The sequence below is a fragment of the Cotesia typhae genome, unplaced genomic scaffold (genome assembly GCF_013202065.1).
Source record: "Cotesia typhae breed Kobodo isofemale line unplaced genomic scaffold, CoteBio_Ctyphae contig_26, whole genome shotgun sequence".
In the NCBI taxonomy this organism is placed as follows: Eukaryota; Metazoa; Arthropoda; class Insecta; order Hymenoptera; family Braconidae; genus Cotesia; species Cotesia typhae.
In genome coordinates, this window is record NW_027423732.1 from 1,088,534 (window position 1) to 1,109,253 (window position 20,720).

At 29.1% G+C, this 20,720-nt stretch overlaps 1 protein-coding gene across 1 annotated transcript in view; it reads right to left on the reverse strand.

Moving 5' to 3' along the window:
- LOC141525474 (uncharacterized) overlaps positions 1-20,720 on the reverse strand; it is a 73,546-nt gene that overhangs the window by 31,244 nt on the left and 21,582 nt on the right. Inside the window, exon 2 of the mRNA XM_074239988.1 lies at positions 2,562-2,761. Coding sequence (XP_074096089.1) covers positions 2,562-2,761 — 200 coding nt within the window. The remainder of the gene's footprint in view (positions 1-2,561; positions 2,762-20,720) is intronic.

Genomic DNA, 20,720 nt, shown 5'->3' on the forward strand with positions numbered 1-20,720 from the left:
GATATCCATACAATACAGCCCCAAGGTACATAAGTTCAAACTGATTAAACAAAAAAGTTGAATAAGAATAATTAAATCAGCTTCATTTCATTAATAATAAATGACTAAAAATAACGAACGTTGTTTGGAAGTAAATAATGTATTTGCCGTCTAAGCTTATTTAAAACAGTGTTTATGTGTGTACTGAGTAAATGAGGGTGAGTGGGAAGGTATAAAGTTGGAGGTGAATTTGTGTAGATTCTATTCTATAAGGGAGAAAACTGCAGCCCGAACCGCGTTTCTCTCTGAGTAGGAAGTTTTCTCTCTAAAAGCAAATAATATCAAAGTAAATACATAATTCTACGTTTCGAGGGTTTTCAATGCCTAAAAGTACCAACGAAAAGTCAAAAGTTGTCTAGGTCGATCCCGTAAAAAATCCCAGGAATAAAAATAATCATAATGATAGTGGTAACAGTTCAGATAAAAAGGGTCGATTTATTCCTAATTTTGTTTACTTGATAGTTTATTGACTAAATTGGTATTTATTTTAGAGATTCTAAATTCTTTTCCTTTTGCCAATCCCTCGCTACACCTTCCTTCAGTTTTATTCCAAACTACCCCGTAGTTTTTAGAGGAAGTTCATAAACAACCTTCAAGATCACAATTTGTGCTAAAAAAGCTCTATCTTTTTTTTTAAGGTCGTTTTTGAAAATTCTAATCGTCCGATCTTCAAAATTTTGAATTCCTTACTTCCCTCTAGTCCCTTAGGAAGCTTCCCTTCAAATATAATTAAAACAGTATTTAATTTTACAAAATATTGCTAAAATAAAAAACTTTGAATTGAGTAAATTTAACAATAAATTTCTATTTTTTTCAAACAACGCTCCGTTTTTGGCTTCTAGACATCCAATCTTTAAAATTTCAAGTTCTGTACTTTCCTCTAAGTCTCCGGAAAGTCCCCCTTCAATTGCAAGTCAAACGATTAGTAACTTTTCAAAATAAACAATGCCTAATCAGATGCATTTCACAATACAAGTTTCCATTTTTTTGAAACAATGTTCTGTTTTTTGGCTTACAGTCATCCAATCTTCAAAATTCCAAGTTTCTTACCTCCCCCTAGCTCCCTTATAAGTTCCCCTTCAATTTCAAACGAAACAATCGATAACTTTCCACAAAATTCTCAAAACAAAAAACTCTGAATCTGCAAAATCAAAAATATCTCTTGCAGCATTTTTTAAGCTACCCTTAATTTTCTTACTTCCAACCCTCCAATTTTTTAAATTCCAAATTTTCTACCTCCCTCTAGCTCCCTTATAAGTCCCCCTTCAATTTCAAACTAAACAATCCATAACTTTTTAAAATATCCCCAAACCAAAACAATTTTTGGTAAAATTTCACTTTAAGCTCTCTCCTCATTTTTTTAAAACAATGCTCCATTTTCTGACTTTGAGCAATCCAATTTCTAAAATTCCAAGTTTTTTATCTTCCCCTAGATTCCTTAGAACTCCCCCTTCAATTTCAAATGAAACAATCCATAACTTTCCAAAATATTCTCAAAACAAAAAAATTCTGAATCTGCAAAATTTAAAATATCTCTTGCAGCATTTTTTAAACTACCCTTAATTTTTTAACTTCTAACCCTCCAATTTTCAAAATTCCAAATTTTCTACCTCCCTCTATACCCCCCAGTAACTCTGCCTTCAATAAAATTAAAAAAAAATTTTCTAAAAGCGACTTATTTCAATCCTCCCGAAATTGATCTATCTTCGATAAGAATCTTATCCTCCTTCAAGGTGCTAATCTCCTGGAAAATCAGTAGCTTTCAATTTTGAGGCGATGACTTTTTAAAAATCCTTATCTTACCCCTAGAATCACAACTCAATCAATCTACCCCATCAGAAGCTTCCAAACCAGGGATCCAGTTCCATAAATAAACTTGAAAAACCTCTGACTAGCCTGACAGAGACGAAACTCAGGTCAAACTTTTCGATATAAACTCACTAAAATAAAGAAAATAAAATACAAGACAAGGGAAGTAAGCTAAGAGATTCTTCTAGAGTATGAGTACGCCTTTGAGTCTATTCGCTCTACTCTCAACAGTTTCTCGTTGTCACTTTCGCCTGCGGGAATTTCATTACGTCACGTTCCTCCTTTTTTCGTGTAAATAAATTAACCCTAGCCGACACGAGGGAAAAAGAGACTGAGGAAATGGATTTCCAGACCAAGGTGCATCCAGTCTAAGCTACCCCTCTTCTAAATTTTATTTACAAGTTAATCCGCTGAAATTGATACACGCACAAAAAAGGTATTGTTAAAATAACAAAAGACGGAATTTGAAAATATATTATTTCGTCATCTAAAATATTACCATAACGTGTCTTTTGTGTCAACAATTTTTTTTGCGTGTAAAAATTAAAAAATATTGAGTTTCCAACCCCTGGAGTTCTTTGGGTTGTCCTACGGCTAGCTCTAATCATCCACTTAATCTAGAGAATGCTTCTAATCAAGAACCAGTTCCCAAATCATCAGTCGCGATTTCGGAACAGAAGTAGAGGTGTGCTTAGGTCGATTTAAAATCATACCTGGACCCGCTCTGCCCCGAAGGTCGGCTGGAACTCTCCTCATCGTCCTCCTCCTCGCGAGAGGTCGCTAGTGAATGCTGGGCTGAAGAGGGCGCGCTGCTCCCGGAATCCAGACCCGTACCCATCCGCGACCCTGACGCCAAGGCGGATGTCGCTGTCAGACCTCCAGCCTGGATTTCTTCGTTCTCCGTTCGATCCACCTGGAAATTAATAATTATTTAAACTTTACACTTTAATTTAAGTACCTCTAAGCAGAGAAAATTGTTTTTCCTTCATTTGGGGGTCGATAAAAATTGCAAAGATATTTTTTTCCAAAAAAAAAAATTCAAAAAATTTTTTTCAACCTTCGAAGCTTCAAAAAAATTCTAAAAAAAATTTTTTTTATGTCTTTGGTTACACTATCTTAAAGAAGGATTTTTAAGCTTCAAAACAATGTATCATACTTAATTTTTACGCCGATAGTTTTTTTATTTTCAGCGCCTCTAATCATAAGCCAAAATCAAAAAAATTTAGTTGTCAATATTCAAAGGTCAAAAAAAATTTCAAGAAAATTTTTTTTCATGTCTTCGGCTACAGGATCTTAAAATTTGACTCTTAAGCTTTAAAATAGTGTATAATTTTTTATTATTACTTGAATATTAAGTTCCATTTTCAGCGCCTCTAATTCAAAAATTTTTTTTTCAAATTTTTAAGGCTCGAAATTTTTAAATTTAATTTTCCGGCTATCAAATAAAAATAAAAAAACTTTCGCAATAAAATGATTAAACATAAAATAAAATTATCGAGTTTTATCGCAACGGAAGTTATCGTAATTGCAATAGTGAGAACTGCCGTTCCTCTTCGACTATATAACTGCAAGCAAGTTGAAACAATGCCAATTTTGAAACAACCCCAGATAACATAATGTCTTTCTCCACCTCATAGATCTTTCGCGGGCTGATCCCCTAAAGACTCCAGATTCGCTTTTACACAAGAAAGAGAAAGTTTTACGATAAAAAATAAAATTAAAATTCACCTTACATGTGTTAACTAAAGTAGCGACATAAAAAATGATTTTTTTCTCAAGTTATACTCGCTAATAAAATGTCGCGACTTAGCCCTACCCTAGGAATTGGGTCGACCTATACACACTTTGTATGCGGGAAAAAAACCTGACTAAGGGCAATCATTGAGAATAATCCCTCGTTTTTTGCCTCCACTCGACTTTTCATCATCAAGAGCCTTCACGCCTAAATAACTTTTCCTCGCTTTTTCACTCCTTCCCTACATGTCACGATTTTATCGTGAAAATGCTGTGGCAAATTTATAAATCTGATTGCTGGGGTAAATATTATAAAGAAGTAGAAAAAAATTACAATAGACTTTTTTGTAAGTTAATTTTATTTCTCCCCTAGTAACTTTTCAGTCGTACTAACTAGTATCCGGGCCAAATGTTGTTTAAGTCGGCAACAAGTTTGTTTAATCATCTTATCAATTCCAGCTAGTGATTCATTTTATTTAAGAAAAATAATTAAATAAAGAAAAGAATTACGTTTGATTCAAACGAAAATATACGTTAGTTTTTGTATATTTCGTATTTGAACATAAGCTTATCACATGTCCCACCAGTCACGCAAGAAGATAGAAAAATTGTTTTCCCAACCTCAAATCTGACTTGTTCAATTTTTTTTCTTTGTAGAAGTAACAATAAACATGTTAAAAATGATTTAAACTTCTTATAACTGCCAAAAATCCAAAATATAGTTTTCAGGATTATTTAAAATATGTCCCACCAGTCACATGTGACTTATAGTCAATGCATCATAGAGTTTAGTTAAAGTCCTGAAATTTACAGCTTTGTTTCTCTTAGTGATCTTCAGTTAAATGATTAATTTTTTTTAAAGCTAAATAATCACTAATTTGGCGATTTTTCTTGCCGAATTTTCTCGTGAGTTATCCTCCCAATTATCCTGTTACGTGAATGTGAAACGCTTCACGTAATAATTGCCGTAACTCCTATTCTTTCCCGCTTCACAAAATTATTTAATTTTAAAAATGTGGAACGCTTCACAATTTTGCGTGTCATCCTTATTTATGAATCTTCTCCTATTCTCACTTAATTTCTCGTATATTTTTCGGAGTACATATATATATATATATATTTCCTATTCTCCTAAGATTCATAACCCGATAAAAACAGGATAAAAAACGGACGAGTTTTAAGAACAAATTTATTTTATGCTCTCTATTAATTAACACCTAAGTTTATCAAGATCGTGTTGCCAGCATGCTTAATCCATTATTTGTGTTCTTTTATTATTTATTTTATTTATCCTAAATAATTAATAGTTTAATATATAAACAATAATGTTTATAAGATTGGAATAATATAAAAGCTTCTTGATAAACAACTTCATGTACGCATTTTGTACTTGTCCCACCAGTCACAATAAAAAAAATTTTTTTAATTGTTCCTACGCAGGTAATCAGTCTAATTCTTCATAATATTGAATATTTGTAGGATAAATTTTGTATTGAGAGGGAAGTATTTTTTAAAAGCTTAGTGGTCGAACTGAAATTCGACTTTAAGTATACCGCGGTAAGAGAGAAGGATTTTTCGATGTCCCACCAGTCACACTCAGTCAAACGATAATTACGAGAAACTTAAAAAGTAATCGAGGTTTTTGACAAAATGATGTTGGTAATTAGTTATTCTTTTATATTATAAGATTTTACTATAGTACAAATTTCAGTCACATAATTGTAGCTTGTAATTGATGGAATTCCAGAGTCAAATGTCCCACCAGTCACTATGGAATGACCCATTTATCAATTTTTCATATTTCTTTTTATTTAGCCAAAATATTAATTTTAAACAAGTTTAAAAAATTTTAACTCAAAATTTTGAACTAAATACTAAAAATTTCAAAAAATTATTTGAAATCTTTTCGTTTTTGGACGAAATTTTAATTTTCTATAAAAAAGGTCCTTGTCAATTTTTTCATATCTCTCATAGTTTCGTCAAAAATTACATTCAAAGTTCGTATAAATTTAAAGACACATAAATAGTGAAATATATAGGATTGTCAATAAATTCCCAAGCTAATGTTGTACTTTCATCGAATTTAGTGCATTAGAGGGTAAGATTTAGTTTTACAGAGAAAAAAAAGTTTTGAAAGCTATCGGAATATAGAGGGAATATGATCTATAAAAAAAGAACGGATAAAAAGTGAGTATAAATTTCCAGCATCCATCACAGTACTTGTGACCGCACAACATTTATTTTTACTCACGTCAAAGTACAAAGAATAATTTTTCTTTCTCTTCTTTGCGGCTTTGTGTTCAAGAAGTATGAAAGATACTTTCTTTTTTTATTTTAAATAAAAGATCAAGAGAATACGACTCTCAAAGCGCAGGCATTTAAATGTTGCGCTGTCGAGGGAAATATTAAATGACAAAGAAAGTTACAAGTACACGTGTAATTTCCGATTTTCTGACACGAGAATTCAGGGATGCAATATCAAACTTTTATTACGCCTGAACTCTTTATTTTTTTATTTTACTGTCGAGTAAAAAAAAAAGAATTGAGCTTCTTTTGTTCAGAAAAATTGATCGAATTTTATAGAATTGTTTAAAAGTTTCAAAAAAAAATTTTCATGCTTCAATAAGAAAGAATTAAAAATTTTTTTTATGTCTTTGACTATGACATTTTGTAGAAGGATCCTCAAGCTTTAAAACCATGTATCACACTTAAGTTTTACTTAAATATTACTCTCAATTTTCAGCGCCTCTAAGCACAAAAGAAAAAACAAAAAATTTTGATTTTAATTTTTAAAGCTCAAAAAAAAAATATTAAAATTTTTTTTTTCATGTCTTCGGCTAGAGGATCTTAAAGGAGAGTCTTCGAGCTAAAAAATCATGTATCAAACTTAATTTTTACGTGAAAATTAATTGCAATTTTCAGCGCCCTCAATTAGAAAATAAAATTGAAAAATTTTGTATTCTAGTTTTTGAGGCTCAAAAAAAATTCCAAAAAAATTTTTTTTGATGTCTTCGGCTACAAAAATTTGAAGAAGGTTCCTTGAGCTTTAAAACTATCTATCATTCTTAATTTTACCTTGAAAATAACTCTTTATTTTCAGCGCCTCTAAATCAGAAGTCAAAATCCAGAAAAATGTTTCTATTATTTTTTAAAATAAAACACGAGATATAATCTTCAAAAAAAGGTAAACTCTAGCACTTTTGTTCCGCTAGGAAAAAACACTAAGAGGGTTTATGAGTAGAGAAAAATGAGTTAATAAATAAAAGGTGTGCTCTTACAAACAGACAGCCAGTAATAAATTCTTTAACTCTGGTTGTTTTATTTCGAGGACATACGCTAGCTTAAGTATGAATGACAGACTAATATGATAACACCGAAATAATATCACGTCCGTGTTTATTGCACACGTGAGTCCATTAATTTTTCCATCTTATTTTCCGAGTGAAAAATTGAAAACACGGATCATTATGCTGCTAACAATAATTATTGGTTTTTATTTCAAAGATGCTTTGTCATTAGAGTCATTACGAGTTTCATTGAAAAAAAAAATTTTTCCTTCATTATTAAAGAAGAGCCTGCGCCATATGATCAAAAGGATACACTGTGATTAGCGCAAGTCTAGGTAAAGAGATCAGAGGGTGACGCTAGTGCGAAAAAATTCAAAGCATATCCTTCTTTATTATTATCGCGATTATCCGGGCAGAGTTTCTTACAGAGCGGCAAAAAATTTCATGACCTAGAAATTTATCGGGCTTAGAAAGGCATTAATATTTATCAAACAAAGCCCTGTGAGATTTTAGCCAAAATTTTTTCTTCGGCAAACTGCTGACGGTGTAATCTCCCCTTGGAATTTTGTAGGTGGCTTAGGAGTTCCTTTCGTTGCTGGAGTTATTAGTTTGTCACTTACGGTTTTATTTTAAGCTCACTGTTTTACATCAGAACTATTTGGAATGTTTTTAAGCGAATTTTTTATAAAAATTAAAAAAAAAAATTTTTTTTCCATGTCTTTGGCTACGGTGTCTCAAACTAGAGTCTTCGAGCTTTAAAACCATGCATCACACTTAATTTTTTTCTTACAAATTGACCTTAATTTTTAGCCCCCTAATTTAAAAGATAAAATCAAAATTTTCTGTTTTTAATGTTTGAGGTTAAAAAAAAAATTCAAAAAAATTTTTTTGTATGTCTTCGACTACGGATCCTTAAAGTAGAGTTTATAAGCTGTAAAATCATGTATCATACTTAATTTTTACGTTAATATTAATTACAATTTTCAGCGCCCCTAATTTAAAAACCAAATTGAATAATTTTTTACTCTAACTTTTAAGGCTCAGAAAAAATTACAAAATAATTTTTTTCCATGTCTTTAGCTACATGACCTTAAAATAGAGTTTTTAAGCTTCAAAACTATGTATGATTTTTCATATTTATCCTAAAATTAAGCGACATATCCAACGCCTCTAAATATGAGCTAAAATCAAAAAATTCTATTTTTTACTTTTAGAGGCTCAAAAAAAATTACAAAAAAATTTTTTTCCATGTCTTTGGCTCTAAAAACTCAAAGTAGGATCCTTAAGCTGTAAAACCACGTATCACACTTAATGTTTACGTTAATACTAATCATAATTTTCAGCGCCTCTATACAAAAGACAAGATCAAAAAATTTTTGTTCCATTAAAAAAAAATATAAAAGCCGACTTTCAACAAAACAAAGATAGTACCCAGTAACTTAATAATTTCCTCTGTAAAATCCTTAAAAAAAGACACTTTGAGTCTTTCATCCTCCTGAAGCAAATATTTAATAAACTCTATTCCTCTAGAGTAAAGAGTTTAAGCAAACAGTGAATGTAAAGAGTGAAACAAATTTCTCTCAAGTTATACAATGCCAGCAAAGCCTTTTAACGTCCTGGCTCCTTTAAATTACCTTGTGTTTCACTACATCATGTTTTAGTTTATATTCAGCTGGTATTATCGCCAGTTTTCCCCTCTTTACTCTACTCTCACTCTTACTGAGTACATATTATATAAAATACCCATAGTCTATAAACTTACGAATATATAATACAGACTTTCGAGGGATTGAGACATAAAAGGGAACGTAACCCAGTTGAAAGCTTGAAATATATAAGACAGTTACAATTCATAGCGGCGAGTAAGAGCGCTGCCGAAGAAAGCTCTTCCCACGGTCTATCGATCAATAATATCCGTCTTATCTCAAAGTAAGAGATTGGGAAAAGGATTATATATATAGATGTCGAGAGAGAACTACCCGATCAAAACGACGTTTTAAATGACTTCCTGCCAAAGGAAATTTTCATTTCGCCTCTTGTTAACTATTATTATTATTATTATCATCATCATTGGGCACTATTAAACCGATTTTATAGAAAACTAGTCTCCTAGTAGCAGAAAATGCTGATAAGCTTCGGAGATTTATTTTTAGACCAGATTTTTTTGCTGATTGGAGGCCCTGAATGGAATAGGAAATTTCAAGGTAAAAATTAGGTGAGGTACATCGTTTTGAAGCTCAAGAACTCTTTTTTGAAATTTTGTAGTTAAAGATGTGAAAAAAAATTTATTGGTCATTTTTTTTAAGTATTCAAAATTGGATTGACAAAATTGTTTAATTTTTTCTTCAAATTAGAGGCGCTGAAAATTATGATTAGTATTAACGTAAACATTAAGTGTGATACGTGGTTTTACAGCTTAAGGATCCTACTTTGAGGTTTTAGAGCTAAAGACATAAAAAAAAATTTTTTTGTAATTTTTTTTAAGCCTCAAAGATTAAAAACAGAATTTTTTTAATTTTGTCTTTAAATTAGGGGCGCTGAAAATTGTAATTAATATTGGTGTAAAAATCAGGTGTGATACATGGTTTTACAGCTTAAGGATCCTACTTTGTGGTTTCATAGCCAAAGACATAATAAAAAAATTTTTTGTAATTTTTTTTGAGCCTCCAAAAGTAAAAAATAGAATTTTTTGATTTTAGCTGATATTTAGAGGCGTTGGATATGTAGCTTATTTTTGGGGTAAATATGAAAAATTATACATGGTTTTAAAGCTTGAAAACTACTTTATGGTCATGTAGCCAAAGATATGGAAAAAAATTTTTTTGTAATTTTTCTTGAACTCCAAATATTGAAAGTAATAATTTTAGGATTTTTTTATTTTGATTGACGGGTTAGTATATTATTCTTTAATAACGCCGTAACAATTTGACTGATTGACCGGAAAATTTATCGAGTTGTGGAGATTAAAAAACTGAATCGAATACCGCAAACCAGATTAAAATAGCTCGAGTTGTTCGAGAGATATCCTAATTTAATAATAACAGAAATAAAATCCATAACATCAAATTTCAATCACTTGCATTGTTTTTAATAATATTTTTTAATCACAAAGTACAATTATAGGCAGCGTAGTGATTAAAAATAAATTACAAATAATGATTGATTAAAATGAAGCTCCCCGTCCGAAATTGTATAATTATCATCGAATTCGTTATAATTCTAGTGACCTTTTGAAATATTATCGAATATTGGCAGTATCAAGTGAATTATCGTGTTATACTTTAAATTCTATTTCACTTATTTCTCTATCGACCGAAAAAAAAAAAAAAAAAAAAAAAAAAAAAGAAAAATAGAGGACAGAAATAGAATAATGTAAAAAAAATAGAATGAGGTCAGGACAATTATTTCCTGCCAAAAACCCAGACCGCGTTCATAAAAAAAGAAATAGAATAAAACAAAATAAGGGAAAAAATAAACTGACTGACACTCAAGGGAGCACTTGCGATAATCGCAGCCTTTTTTTTTGGTTTCCAAGTAATTTGCATTGTAAGCTTCAGCGCCGCGAATTTCACTTCGAATTATTTTTGAAGTTGATTAAGGTTTCAGTAAATGAAAGACTCGAGGATTCGTTTAATCTTTTTGTCCGATTTTAGCAGAAAAAATTTTTTTTTGAGTCAGAAAAAAATTTTTTTATAACTTCAGTTACAAAACCTTGAAGTAGGGTTTTCAAGCTACAAAACCATGTATTACACTTAATTTTTACGTGAAAATTAATTGCAATTTTCAGCGCCCTTAAATAAAAAATAAAATCAAAAAATTTTGTTTTTTTATTTTTGACGGTCGAAAAAAATTACAAAAAAATTTTTTTTCATATCTTCGGCTCCAGAATTTCAAAATAGAGTCTTCAAGCTTCAAAATAATGTCCAACTTGCCCCATTTTTATAAAAATTAACCTTCAAAGCCAGCGCCTCTAACTAATAGCCAAAATCAAAAAATTATGAATTTTAACTTTTGAAGGTCAAAAAAAGTTATAAAAAATTTTTTTTCCATACCTTCGGCTAGAGGATCTGAAAGTAGAGTTTTCAAGCTGCAAAAACATATACCACACTTAATTTTTACGTGAATACTACTCCTAATTTTCAGCGCCCCCCATATCAGAAGACAAAATCAAAAAATTTTGTTTTAATTTTTGACGGTCTAAAAAAATGGAAAAAACAATTTTTATTTATATCTTTGGCTCCAGAATCTCAAAATAGAGTATTTAAGCTTCAAAACCATGTCCAATTTGTCCCATTTAATTTAAAATTAACCTCCAAAGCCAGCGCCTCTAATTATCAGCCAAAATCAAAAAATTGTTCATTTTAATTTTTGAAGCTTAAAAAAAATTAAAAAAAATTTTTTTTTCATATCTTTGATTATAGAATCTTAAAGTAGAGTCTTTTAACTTTAAAACTATGTATTACTTTTCATATTTATACCAAAATTAAGTTCAATTTTAAGCGCCTCTAAATATAACCCAATATCAAAAACTTTTAGACGGCGAAAAATAAACAATGAAATTTTCTTGCACCTCTTACAAGCTAAAAGCAATCAAGTTCCTAAAAATCAATTAAAATTAATTAAAATATAAAACTATTACCAAGAAAGTTTCCTCAAGCGGATTTATAAATATTGAATAAGTGGCCGGCAAACTTTTTATAGAATTACCGAGTTTGAATAATTAAATTAGAGGCATCAAACTTGTGACAGTTGGGCATGAAACGACATCATATTAAAGGGGATCATGATATAAATTTAGTTAATCATCAAGTTTGTGTCATGATATTATTATATTTATTAAATTGTAAGTCGTAGACGTAGACGCGGGATATTACTCTATAGTACAATCGCAATTTAATAAAATATATCTGCATGCCAAGCAGAGCTACGAGATAGGATTGTGTAATCGAGTTTAATAAGCGTCACTGTTTATAATGTTATGTATGCATATCAAGAGCTCTAATCCAATCATCCACTTTCACTTAAGCCACACTATCAACTTTTTTTAGTTTTTTATTGTGAAAGCTTTCGGGTTTGATAAATTTCATATTTTATTGAGATTGAATTGCTCTGTTCTATATATTTTCATATTTTACTACTTATTCATTTTAGACGTGATATATTTTTGAGATGTAAGCACTTTAGTGATCAAAATTTTTTTAGAATTTAAAATGACTTAAAATTTTTTAAAATGTATCAATTTTTAAGAATTTCTATGTAAAAGTAAGAAAAATAATTTTTTGAAAATTAGTTCTTAAAAATGCCGATAGGTGGCGCAGGGTCGCTAAAATTTCTCACAAGCAGAAATTAATCAATTATAATTTTTAAAATTTAATTTGATGTTAAGTTCTTGAAGATCATAATTTTTTTGAGTTTAGTTTCACAACTCGCCGCTGGGTGGCGCATTGTCGTTAAAATTGTTCACAAGCAAAAACTTAACTTAATTTTCTAATAAATTCTCAGAAAGGATTTTTTTAATTATTTTTTCTCGATAGTTTTGAAATTTACCGCTAGGTGGCGTATTGCAGCAAAAATTTCTCACATGCAGATACTGCACTCACCGTTTTTATACCCGATTGGAGCCTAATGAATATCATTTACACTTTTCGAAGTTTTCTTAATAATTTTTACTTAAAAATTATCAATTTAATTTGTCATAGAATTATAAATTTATTTTAAATGTGAGTAACTTTAAAAATATTTTAAAATGTTACTTTTTAGTTTTTTTTTTTATTAATAGAATTTTGGATACTTTTTTTTTATATTTGAAGGTTAAATATAAAATTTTTAGTCTACAATGATCGGGGTCGGACGAAAAAAATAATATTTATGATACGGGTGATACAGGGTCGAGATAAAAAAAAATATAATAATAGTAAAGACGAGGCAGCGTCCCAGAGGACCGGAAGGATGATTTTGACAGTTTTATCAGGACAATAAGAAGTAAAATATGAAAAAATGGAGTGAGGAGTTTCGCACCTGTCGCCCTGTTTATTGATAATTTTTTCTTAAGACCCGCGCTGGGAAAATTGATAAATATAGATAGGAGGAATATTGAATCAGGAGTTATGATTTGATAAATATAGATGAGCTAAAATTGAATCTGCGTTTTATTGAATAAGATGCCTTTAAACATTTGCTTGCGGTGACATGTAATTCTGAATAAATTATTATCAATTGTTTTTTTTTCTCATAAAAAAAAATTCTTTTTGTGTCTTTGGCTATGGGACATTAAAGTAGGGTTCTGAAGCTCCAAAATTATGCATCATACTTAATTTTTATGTAAATATGTACCCTAATTTTCAACGCCCCCAACTAGCAGAAAAAAATCAAAAATTTTGATTTTAGTTTTTTAAGCTCAAAAAAAATTGTAAAAAATTTTTTTTTATGTCTTCGGCTGTTATATCTTAATCGAGGATCCTTAAACTCTAAAATCATGTATCACACTTAATTTTTACTTAATTATTAATCTCACTTTTCAGCGCCCTCAATTAAAAAAGAAAATCAAAAAATTCTGATCTTAACTTTTGAAGCTCAAAAAAATTGTAAGAAATTTTTTTTTCATGTCTTCGGCTCTAGAATTTTTATCTAGGATCTCTAAGCTTTAAAATGATATATCAAACATAATTTTTAATTAAATCTAAATCTTAATTTTTAGCGCCCCGAACTAGAAGAAAATAATCAAAAAATTTTTTTTTAATTTTTGATGGTAAAAAAAAATTGCAAAAATTTTTTTTTTCTGTCTTCGGCTATGGGATCTTGATCTAGGGTCTCTAAGCTTTAAGACCATGTGTCATACTTTATTTTTACTTTTAAATTTTCTTTAATTTTCAGCGCCCCCAACTCAAAGAAAAAATTAAAAAATTAAATTTTCAATTTTTAAAGCTTTAAAAAAATTGCAAGAAATTTTTTTTTCATATCTTCGGCTATGGGATCTTAAAGAAGGATCTTTGAGCTTTAAAACCATGTATCACACTTAATTTTTACTCCAATATTACTTTCAATTTTCAGCGCCCTCAGTATGAACCTCAAAATAACTACTACAAATACAATTTAATAAATTTTTCTTTTGAAAAATTCAATTTTTTTCTTTTTAATAGAGCAATGGGTTGATAAAATTTATTATCAATGAAAGCAATAACAATATCATATTCCCAAAAAAAAAAAAAAAAATACAAAATAATTTTTTTATTCTTTTATAAAGACGAAAAGAAATTTATGTACACCTGTCTCGAACGATAAAATAACACGAATAGTCACGCGAGCTAACGGAAAGAGAAACTCTGGACCAGTTCCAAAAATCTAAACTTTATTGCTTTTATTTCTTATTTTATCTGTCTTTTTATTATTATTATTATTCTCTATATATACACTTTATCTAGTCATCTTAAATTTGTGAACTCGGTACATTGCGAAAAGAAAGAGCAGTTGAGGGTTGGGGTGGCGAAGGAGGGCAGGAAGGGGTGGAACGTGCTGTGGAATGAGAAAAAGGTCGAGTTGAAGCTGAGGTTTAATACCGTGCAGTAGATTTAACAGGAGGTTTGAATAAAATGTAACTGGAGTAATATGGTGAGATGACCGACACTAGAGGGTGGAAATGTTGCTAAGCGAAATGTCAAATATGCTTCATAACTTTATGCAAACGTATATTACATTGCGGTAATATATTTATTCCTGTGGTCTTGTGACTACGTTATTGTTATTGTTTTCATTGATAATAAATTTTATCAATCCATTGCTTTATTAAAGTGAAGACAATTTAATTTTTAAAGTATCTTTTTGATACAAAAATTTATTAAATTGTATTTGTAGTAGAAATGTTATTTTGAGGTTCATACTGAGGGCGCTGAAAATTGAAAGTAATATTGGAGTAAAAATTAAGTGTGATGCATGGTTTTGAAACTCAAAGATCCTTCTTTAAGATCCCATAGCCGAAGACATGAAAAAAAAATTTTTTACAATTTTTTTAAAGCTTTAAAAATTGAAAATTTAATTATTTGATTTTTTCTTTGAGTTGGGGGTGCTGAAAATTAAAAAAAATTTAAAAGTAAAAATAAAGTATGACACATGGTCTTAAAGCTTAGAGACCCTAGATCAAGATCCCATAGCCGAAGACATAAAAAAAAAATTTTTGCAATTATTTTTTTTACCATCAAAAATTAAAAAAAAATTTTTTTATTATTTTTTTCTAGTTCGGGGCGCTGAAAATTAAGATTTAGATTTAATTAAAAATTATGTTTGATATATCATTTTAAAGCTTAGAGATCCTAGATAAAAATTCTAGAGCCGAAGACATGAAAAAAAAATTTCTTACAATTTTTTTTGAGCTTCAAAAGTTAAGATCAGAATTTTTTGATTTTCTTTTTTAATTGAGGGCGCTGAAAAGTGAGATTAATAATTAAGTAAAAATTAAGTGTGATACATGATTTTAGAGTTTAAGGATCCTAGATTAAGATACGACAGCCAAAGATATAAAAAAATTTTTTTTGCAATTTTTTTTGAGCTTAAAAACCTAAAAACTAAATTTTTTGATTTTTTCTGCTAGTTGGGGGCGTTGAAAATTAGGGTACATATTTACATAAAAATTAAGTATGATGCATAATTTTGAAGCTTAAGAACCCTATTTTAATATCCCATAGCCAAAGACATAAAAAAAAATTTTTTTCGCTACTTTTTTTTATTCAAAAATTAAAAACAAAATTTTCGGATTTTTTTTTCTATTTAGAGACGCTCAAAATAAATACTAATATTAAAATAAATATTTATTATTATAAATGAATTTGAAGTTTAAAGAACTGTTTACAAAATTTTGTAGTCGAAAACATAAAAAAAAATTTTTTTCCGTTTATTTTTAACTTAAAAACAGATCAATTGTAGAGTTTCAGTAAATGCTACCTGGAATTAGTATTTAATTCAAAGTATCCAAGGACTCGGTCTTAAATCAGTTCATTGGCATTCTGTGGAGGTTGCAAAATACTTCGGTGGTTGTTGAGACTCTTCGAGTGTCGCGTTAGTGTCGAGAGTCCGAGATATTCGAGTGGAAAGACGAGAGGGTTATACATTCTCTGCTGTAGGTTTTAGTTAAGTTCGGTAGCATCTGGATGCTGAATCGTGGATCGGGCCAGATGAGGACGAGGGTAAGGTAGAACATAGAACAGTTGATCAACTTGGGTAAATTACTACTTCATTTGTAATTCAGGAGCGCTGCTAAATCCAAAAACCGCTAGGGAATTTCTAGCACTCTTGTTTAGTCTGATAGATTTGCGGTTATTTTGTTTTGCTTTCGAAATTAGATTAATATCTTGTAATGTTCGACAAAGGTCCAATTAGCGAATGAATTACTGATGGGTAAGTAGTAAGTATCTTTGTTAAATCAGTCAATTGGAAATTGTAAATTTAACTAATTTATAAAAAAAATTTCTTTTAATTAATAAGAAAATCGATTTTTCTCTCCTAGTAACTTTTCAGTTGTACTAGCTAGTATCCGGGCCAAATGTTGTTTAAGTCGGCAACAAGTTTGTTTAATCATCTTATCAATTCCAGCTAGTGATTCATTTTATTTAAGAAAAATAATTAAATAAAGAAAAGAATTACGTTTGATTCAAACGAAAATATACGTTAGTTTTTGTATATTTCGTATTTGAACATAAGCTTATCACATGTCCCACCAGTCACGCAAGAAGATAGAAAAATTGTTTTCCCAACCTCAAATCTGACTTGTTCAATTTTTTTTCTTTGTAGAAGTAACAATAAACATGTTAAAAATGATTTAAACTTCTTATAACTGCCAAAAAATCCAAAATATAGTTTTCAGGATTATTTAAAATATGTCCCACCAGTCACATGTGACTTATAGTCAATGCATCATAGAGTTTAGTTAAAGTCCTGAAATTTACAGCTTTGTTTCTCTTAGTGATCTTCAGTTAAATGATTAATTTTTTTTAAAGCTAAATAATCACTAATTTGGCGATTTTTCTTGCCGAATTTTCTCGTGAGTTATCCTCCCAATTATCCTGTTACGTGAATGTGAAACGCTTCACGTAATAATTGCCGTAACTCCTATTCTTTCCCGCTTCACAAAATTATTTAATTTTAAAAATGTGGAACGCTTCACAATTTTGCGTGTCATCCTTATTTATGAATCTTCTCCTATTCTCACTTAATTTCTCGTATATTTTTCGGAGTACATATATATATATATATATATATTTCCTATTCTCCTAAGATTCATAACCCGATAAAAACAGGATAAAAAACGGACGAGTTTTAAGAACAAATTTATTTTATGCTCTCTATTAATTAACACCTAAGTTTATCAAGATCGTGTTGCCAGCATGCTTAATCCATTATTTGTGTTCATTTATTATTTATTTTATTTATCCTAAATAATTAATAGTTTAATATATAAACAATAATGTTTATAAGATTGGAATAATATAAAAGCTTCTTGATAAACAACTTCATGTACGCATTTTGTACTTGTCCCACCAGTCACAATAAAAAAAATTTTTTTAATTGTTCCTACGCAGGTAATCAGTCTAATTCTTCATAATATTGAATATTTGTAGGATAAATTTTGTATTGAGAGGGAAGTATTTTTTAAAAGCTTAGTGGTCGAACTGAAATTCGACTTTAAGTATACCGCGGTAAGAGAGAAGGATTTTTCGATGTCCCACCAGTCACACTCAGTCAAACGATAATTACGAGAAACTTAAAAAGTAATCGAGGTTTTTGACAAAATGATGTTGGTAATTAGTTATTCTTTTATATTATAAGATTTTACTATAGTACAAATTTCAGTCACATAATTGTAGCTTGTAATTGATGGAATTCCAGAGTCAAATGTCCCACCAGTCACTATGGAATGCCTCTACACTATATCGCGTTATTTAATAACTTTTTATTGTATCGACGTTTGATAAAAAATGATTGAAAATATTGTTGAAGGTTTTAGTGGAAATTTGTTGTACACTTAAACTTAACTTTGATAAATTTACCTACGACCCAAGCACTTAAGGCTTGTAGATTTGAATTTGTCAAACTTTTTGACTCTAACTTTTTTGGTCCTTCCGAAGGGACTTGAAGTATCTCGGGAAATTCTTCTTCCCTCTAAGGTAAAAGAAGTAACAACTCGCCTAGCACCGAGAAATCGATACATGTCAATCGTACTGATGGACGAAGAATAAAGAAATAGAATAAGACCAAAAAAGATATTTCAGAGGTAGAAAAAACTTGATCATCCCCTCAAGGCACCTTCGGATACAAGTGCCCACTTCAAAAAGCCAATTTAGTGGTAAGTTACAAATAAAAACTTGTATTTTCGTTTTATACTTTTTTTTTTTTAATTTTAGAGAGCAATAATAAAAATTTTACGCCGATATTATTTTTTTGCTCTGTGAGAATATTTTTTAAATTATTATATTTTCTAAAATATTGAAGATAGCCCAATAACATATAAACATTTTTTGTAGGAAATTTTATAAGCTACAATTTTAGTCTCTTATATTTTTTTCCTTAAATTAATATTTTAGGAGTTACAGTAATTTTTTTTGTAACTAAATTTTGGTCTTTATTTAAAATAATTTATTTTAATAAAAATAATGATAATAATAACAATAAATAAAAAGTTGATGTATTAATATTATACGACATGAATAAATCATGACATTTTATTACGTATAAAGTGAAGACCTGTTAGAAAAATATATATGCATAAAATATATATGTAAATTTTTATATGAATGTATGTGGAAGTATAAAATATATAACTAAAGAGTTTTTTGTAGATTCGTGAGATTTAATCTCAACAGCTGAATCTGACAAACGAAATATAATATAAAAATGACAAGTCTTTTACACATTTCTTCTCTATTTTCTAGGATATCTTCGAATGTTAAGATTATGTAATAAAATGTACAATTGTGTATTTTCTCTACAATTTTTTGACATAAAAATGTTAATTTTATAAATTTTTTTACCTAATTTTGTAAAACAAAAATTAAAACAATGAATTGTTATTATTCAATGATACAGTAGGGGAGAAGGGGGTCAATTGAACCATTAGAATTAAAAAATAGAAAAAATTGAAAAAACGCTTCATGCTCTTAGAATTAGATTATAATATGTTAAACTCGGATATGATCAAAATTTTAAATCATTGCGATTAATAAATTTTGAAAAATTGAGATTTTTTTATTTTTAGGCATGTAAACTTTTTTTTCGGCTGGTGACAAATTGTTTAATAATATTTCAATTTTTTAATTAATTGATAAAGTTTGAATTGTAGTCGTTCTATATACTTATTATACTTTATAATCCTCAACTTTGTTTATAGTGATATAATAGTTTATTTATTTATTATTTACTATTAATTGTTATAAAATTATATGGGGTCAATTGAACCAGCAGTCCCGGGGACGATTGAACCATACGGAGAAGCATGGGACATGCGCGCGCATCTTGACTCTACGTGAAAAAACTCAGGGAAATAACCTAACAATTTGATGAACTGAATTTATAATGAAAATTATTTTTAAATTGATTTTTAATTTATTTAATATAATATATGTGCATTAAAACGGTGTAACAGTAATATTACCAAGTAACAATTAATATATTATTTATTAAAAGTTCAGGTTTGAGTTTTAAATATTATTGGTTCAATTGACCCCAAGCAGTGGTTCAATTGCCCCCATGCGGGGGTCAATTGAACCATTCGACGCATTTGGATAAATTAATAATTTTTAAAAATTCACGTTGTTTATTGACTAATTTATGTATTGATAATAATAGTAGACATAATAAACTACCATTCCAAAAAAAAAAAAAATTATTATTTAGTTTTAATTCGGATAGTAAAAAATTACTAAACTTTTTTTGGTTCAATTGACCCCCTTCTCCCCTTCAAACTAATATTTACATCTTTATATATTAAAAGTTGGGTCAAATACGTTTTACTATGAAACCTGTTCAACTACTGGATACTTTACCTTATAAAAAAAATTTTTTTAAGTTATTTAATGAATAAAAATAAAATTTTTATAATTTTATTCATTTTTTGTCAATAATATAAATACAAAATAAATATTATTAGAGAATATAAAATAAGAATACTATACTAATATTAAACCGGGACTTAATAAAGTTATATACAAGTATGCTTATCTGTATATGATATTATAGTTTTCCAACGAGATTCGAGTTCCGACAGATATTTATAAAGCATTCGGTATTCCAGTACTCCGTTCTCGTATTCTACATTATATAATATAACATACATACTATATTCAGCGAAAGGGCAAGGAAAAGGGAAAGGGAGGGTGAATTCTGACCTTAACTTGCAGATTGCCTCGGGTGACTTTTAGATGAAAATATGCATATCTTCAATAGCAAATGTCCCCCGAGATATTTATTTCTCCTTTTTGTATTATTTTTATTGTTTGTAAACTATTTTGCTGTCGAGTTAAGCTTTTTTACTCAATAATAATTTGATTCTTTTTACGATTCAAAGACACTTGAAAAAGAGTATTGATTATTATTATTACTATTATTATTTAGAAGTTCTTTTTGATGTAGTTATTTTTCTTGATCTTGTTTTCGTAATTTTTTTCTTTGTTTTTGTAATTGTTGTTTTTCTTCTTCTGCATCTACTTCTTCTTCTTCTTCTTCTTCTTCTTGTTATTGATTTTGTTGTTCTGATAACTTTGCTTGCTCTTGTTGGTTCTATTGTTTTTTTTTTTTTTTTTTTTTTTTTTATTATTATTATTATTATCAATGTTCTTGTTGTTTCCACTGAAGTTGCTAATAATTTTG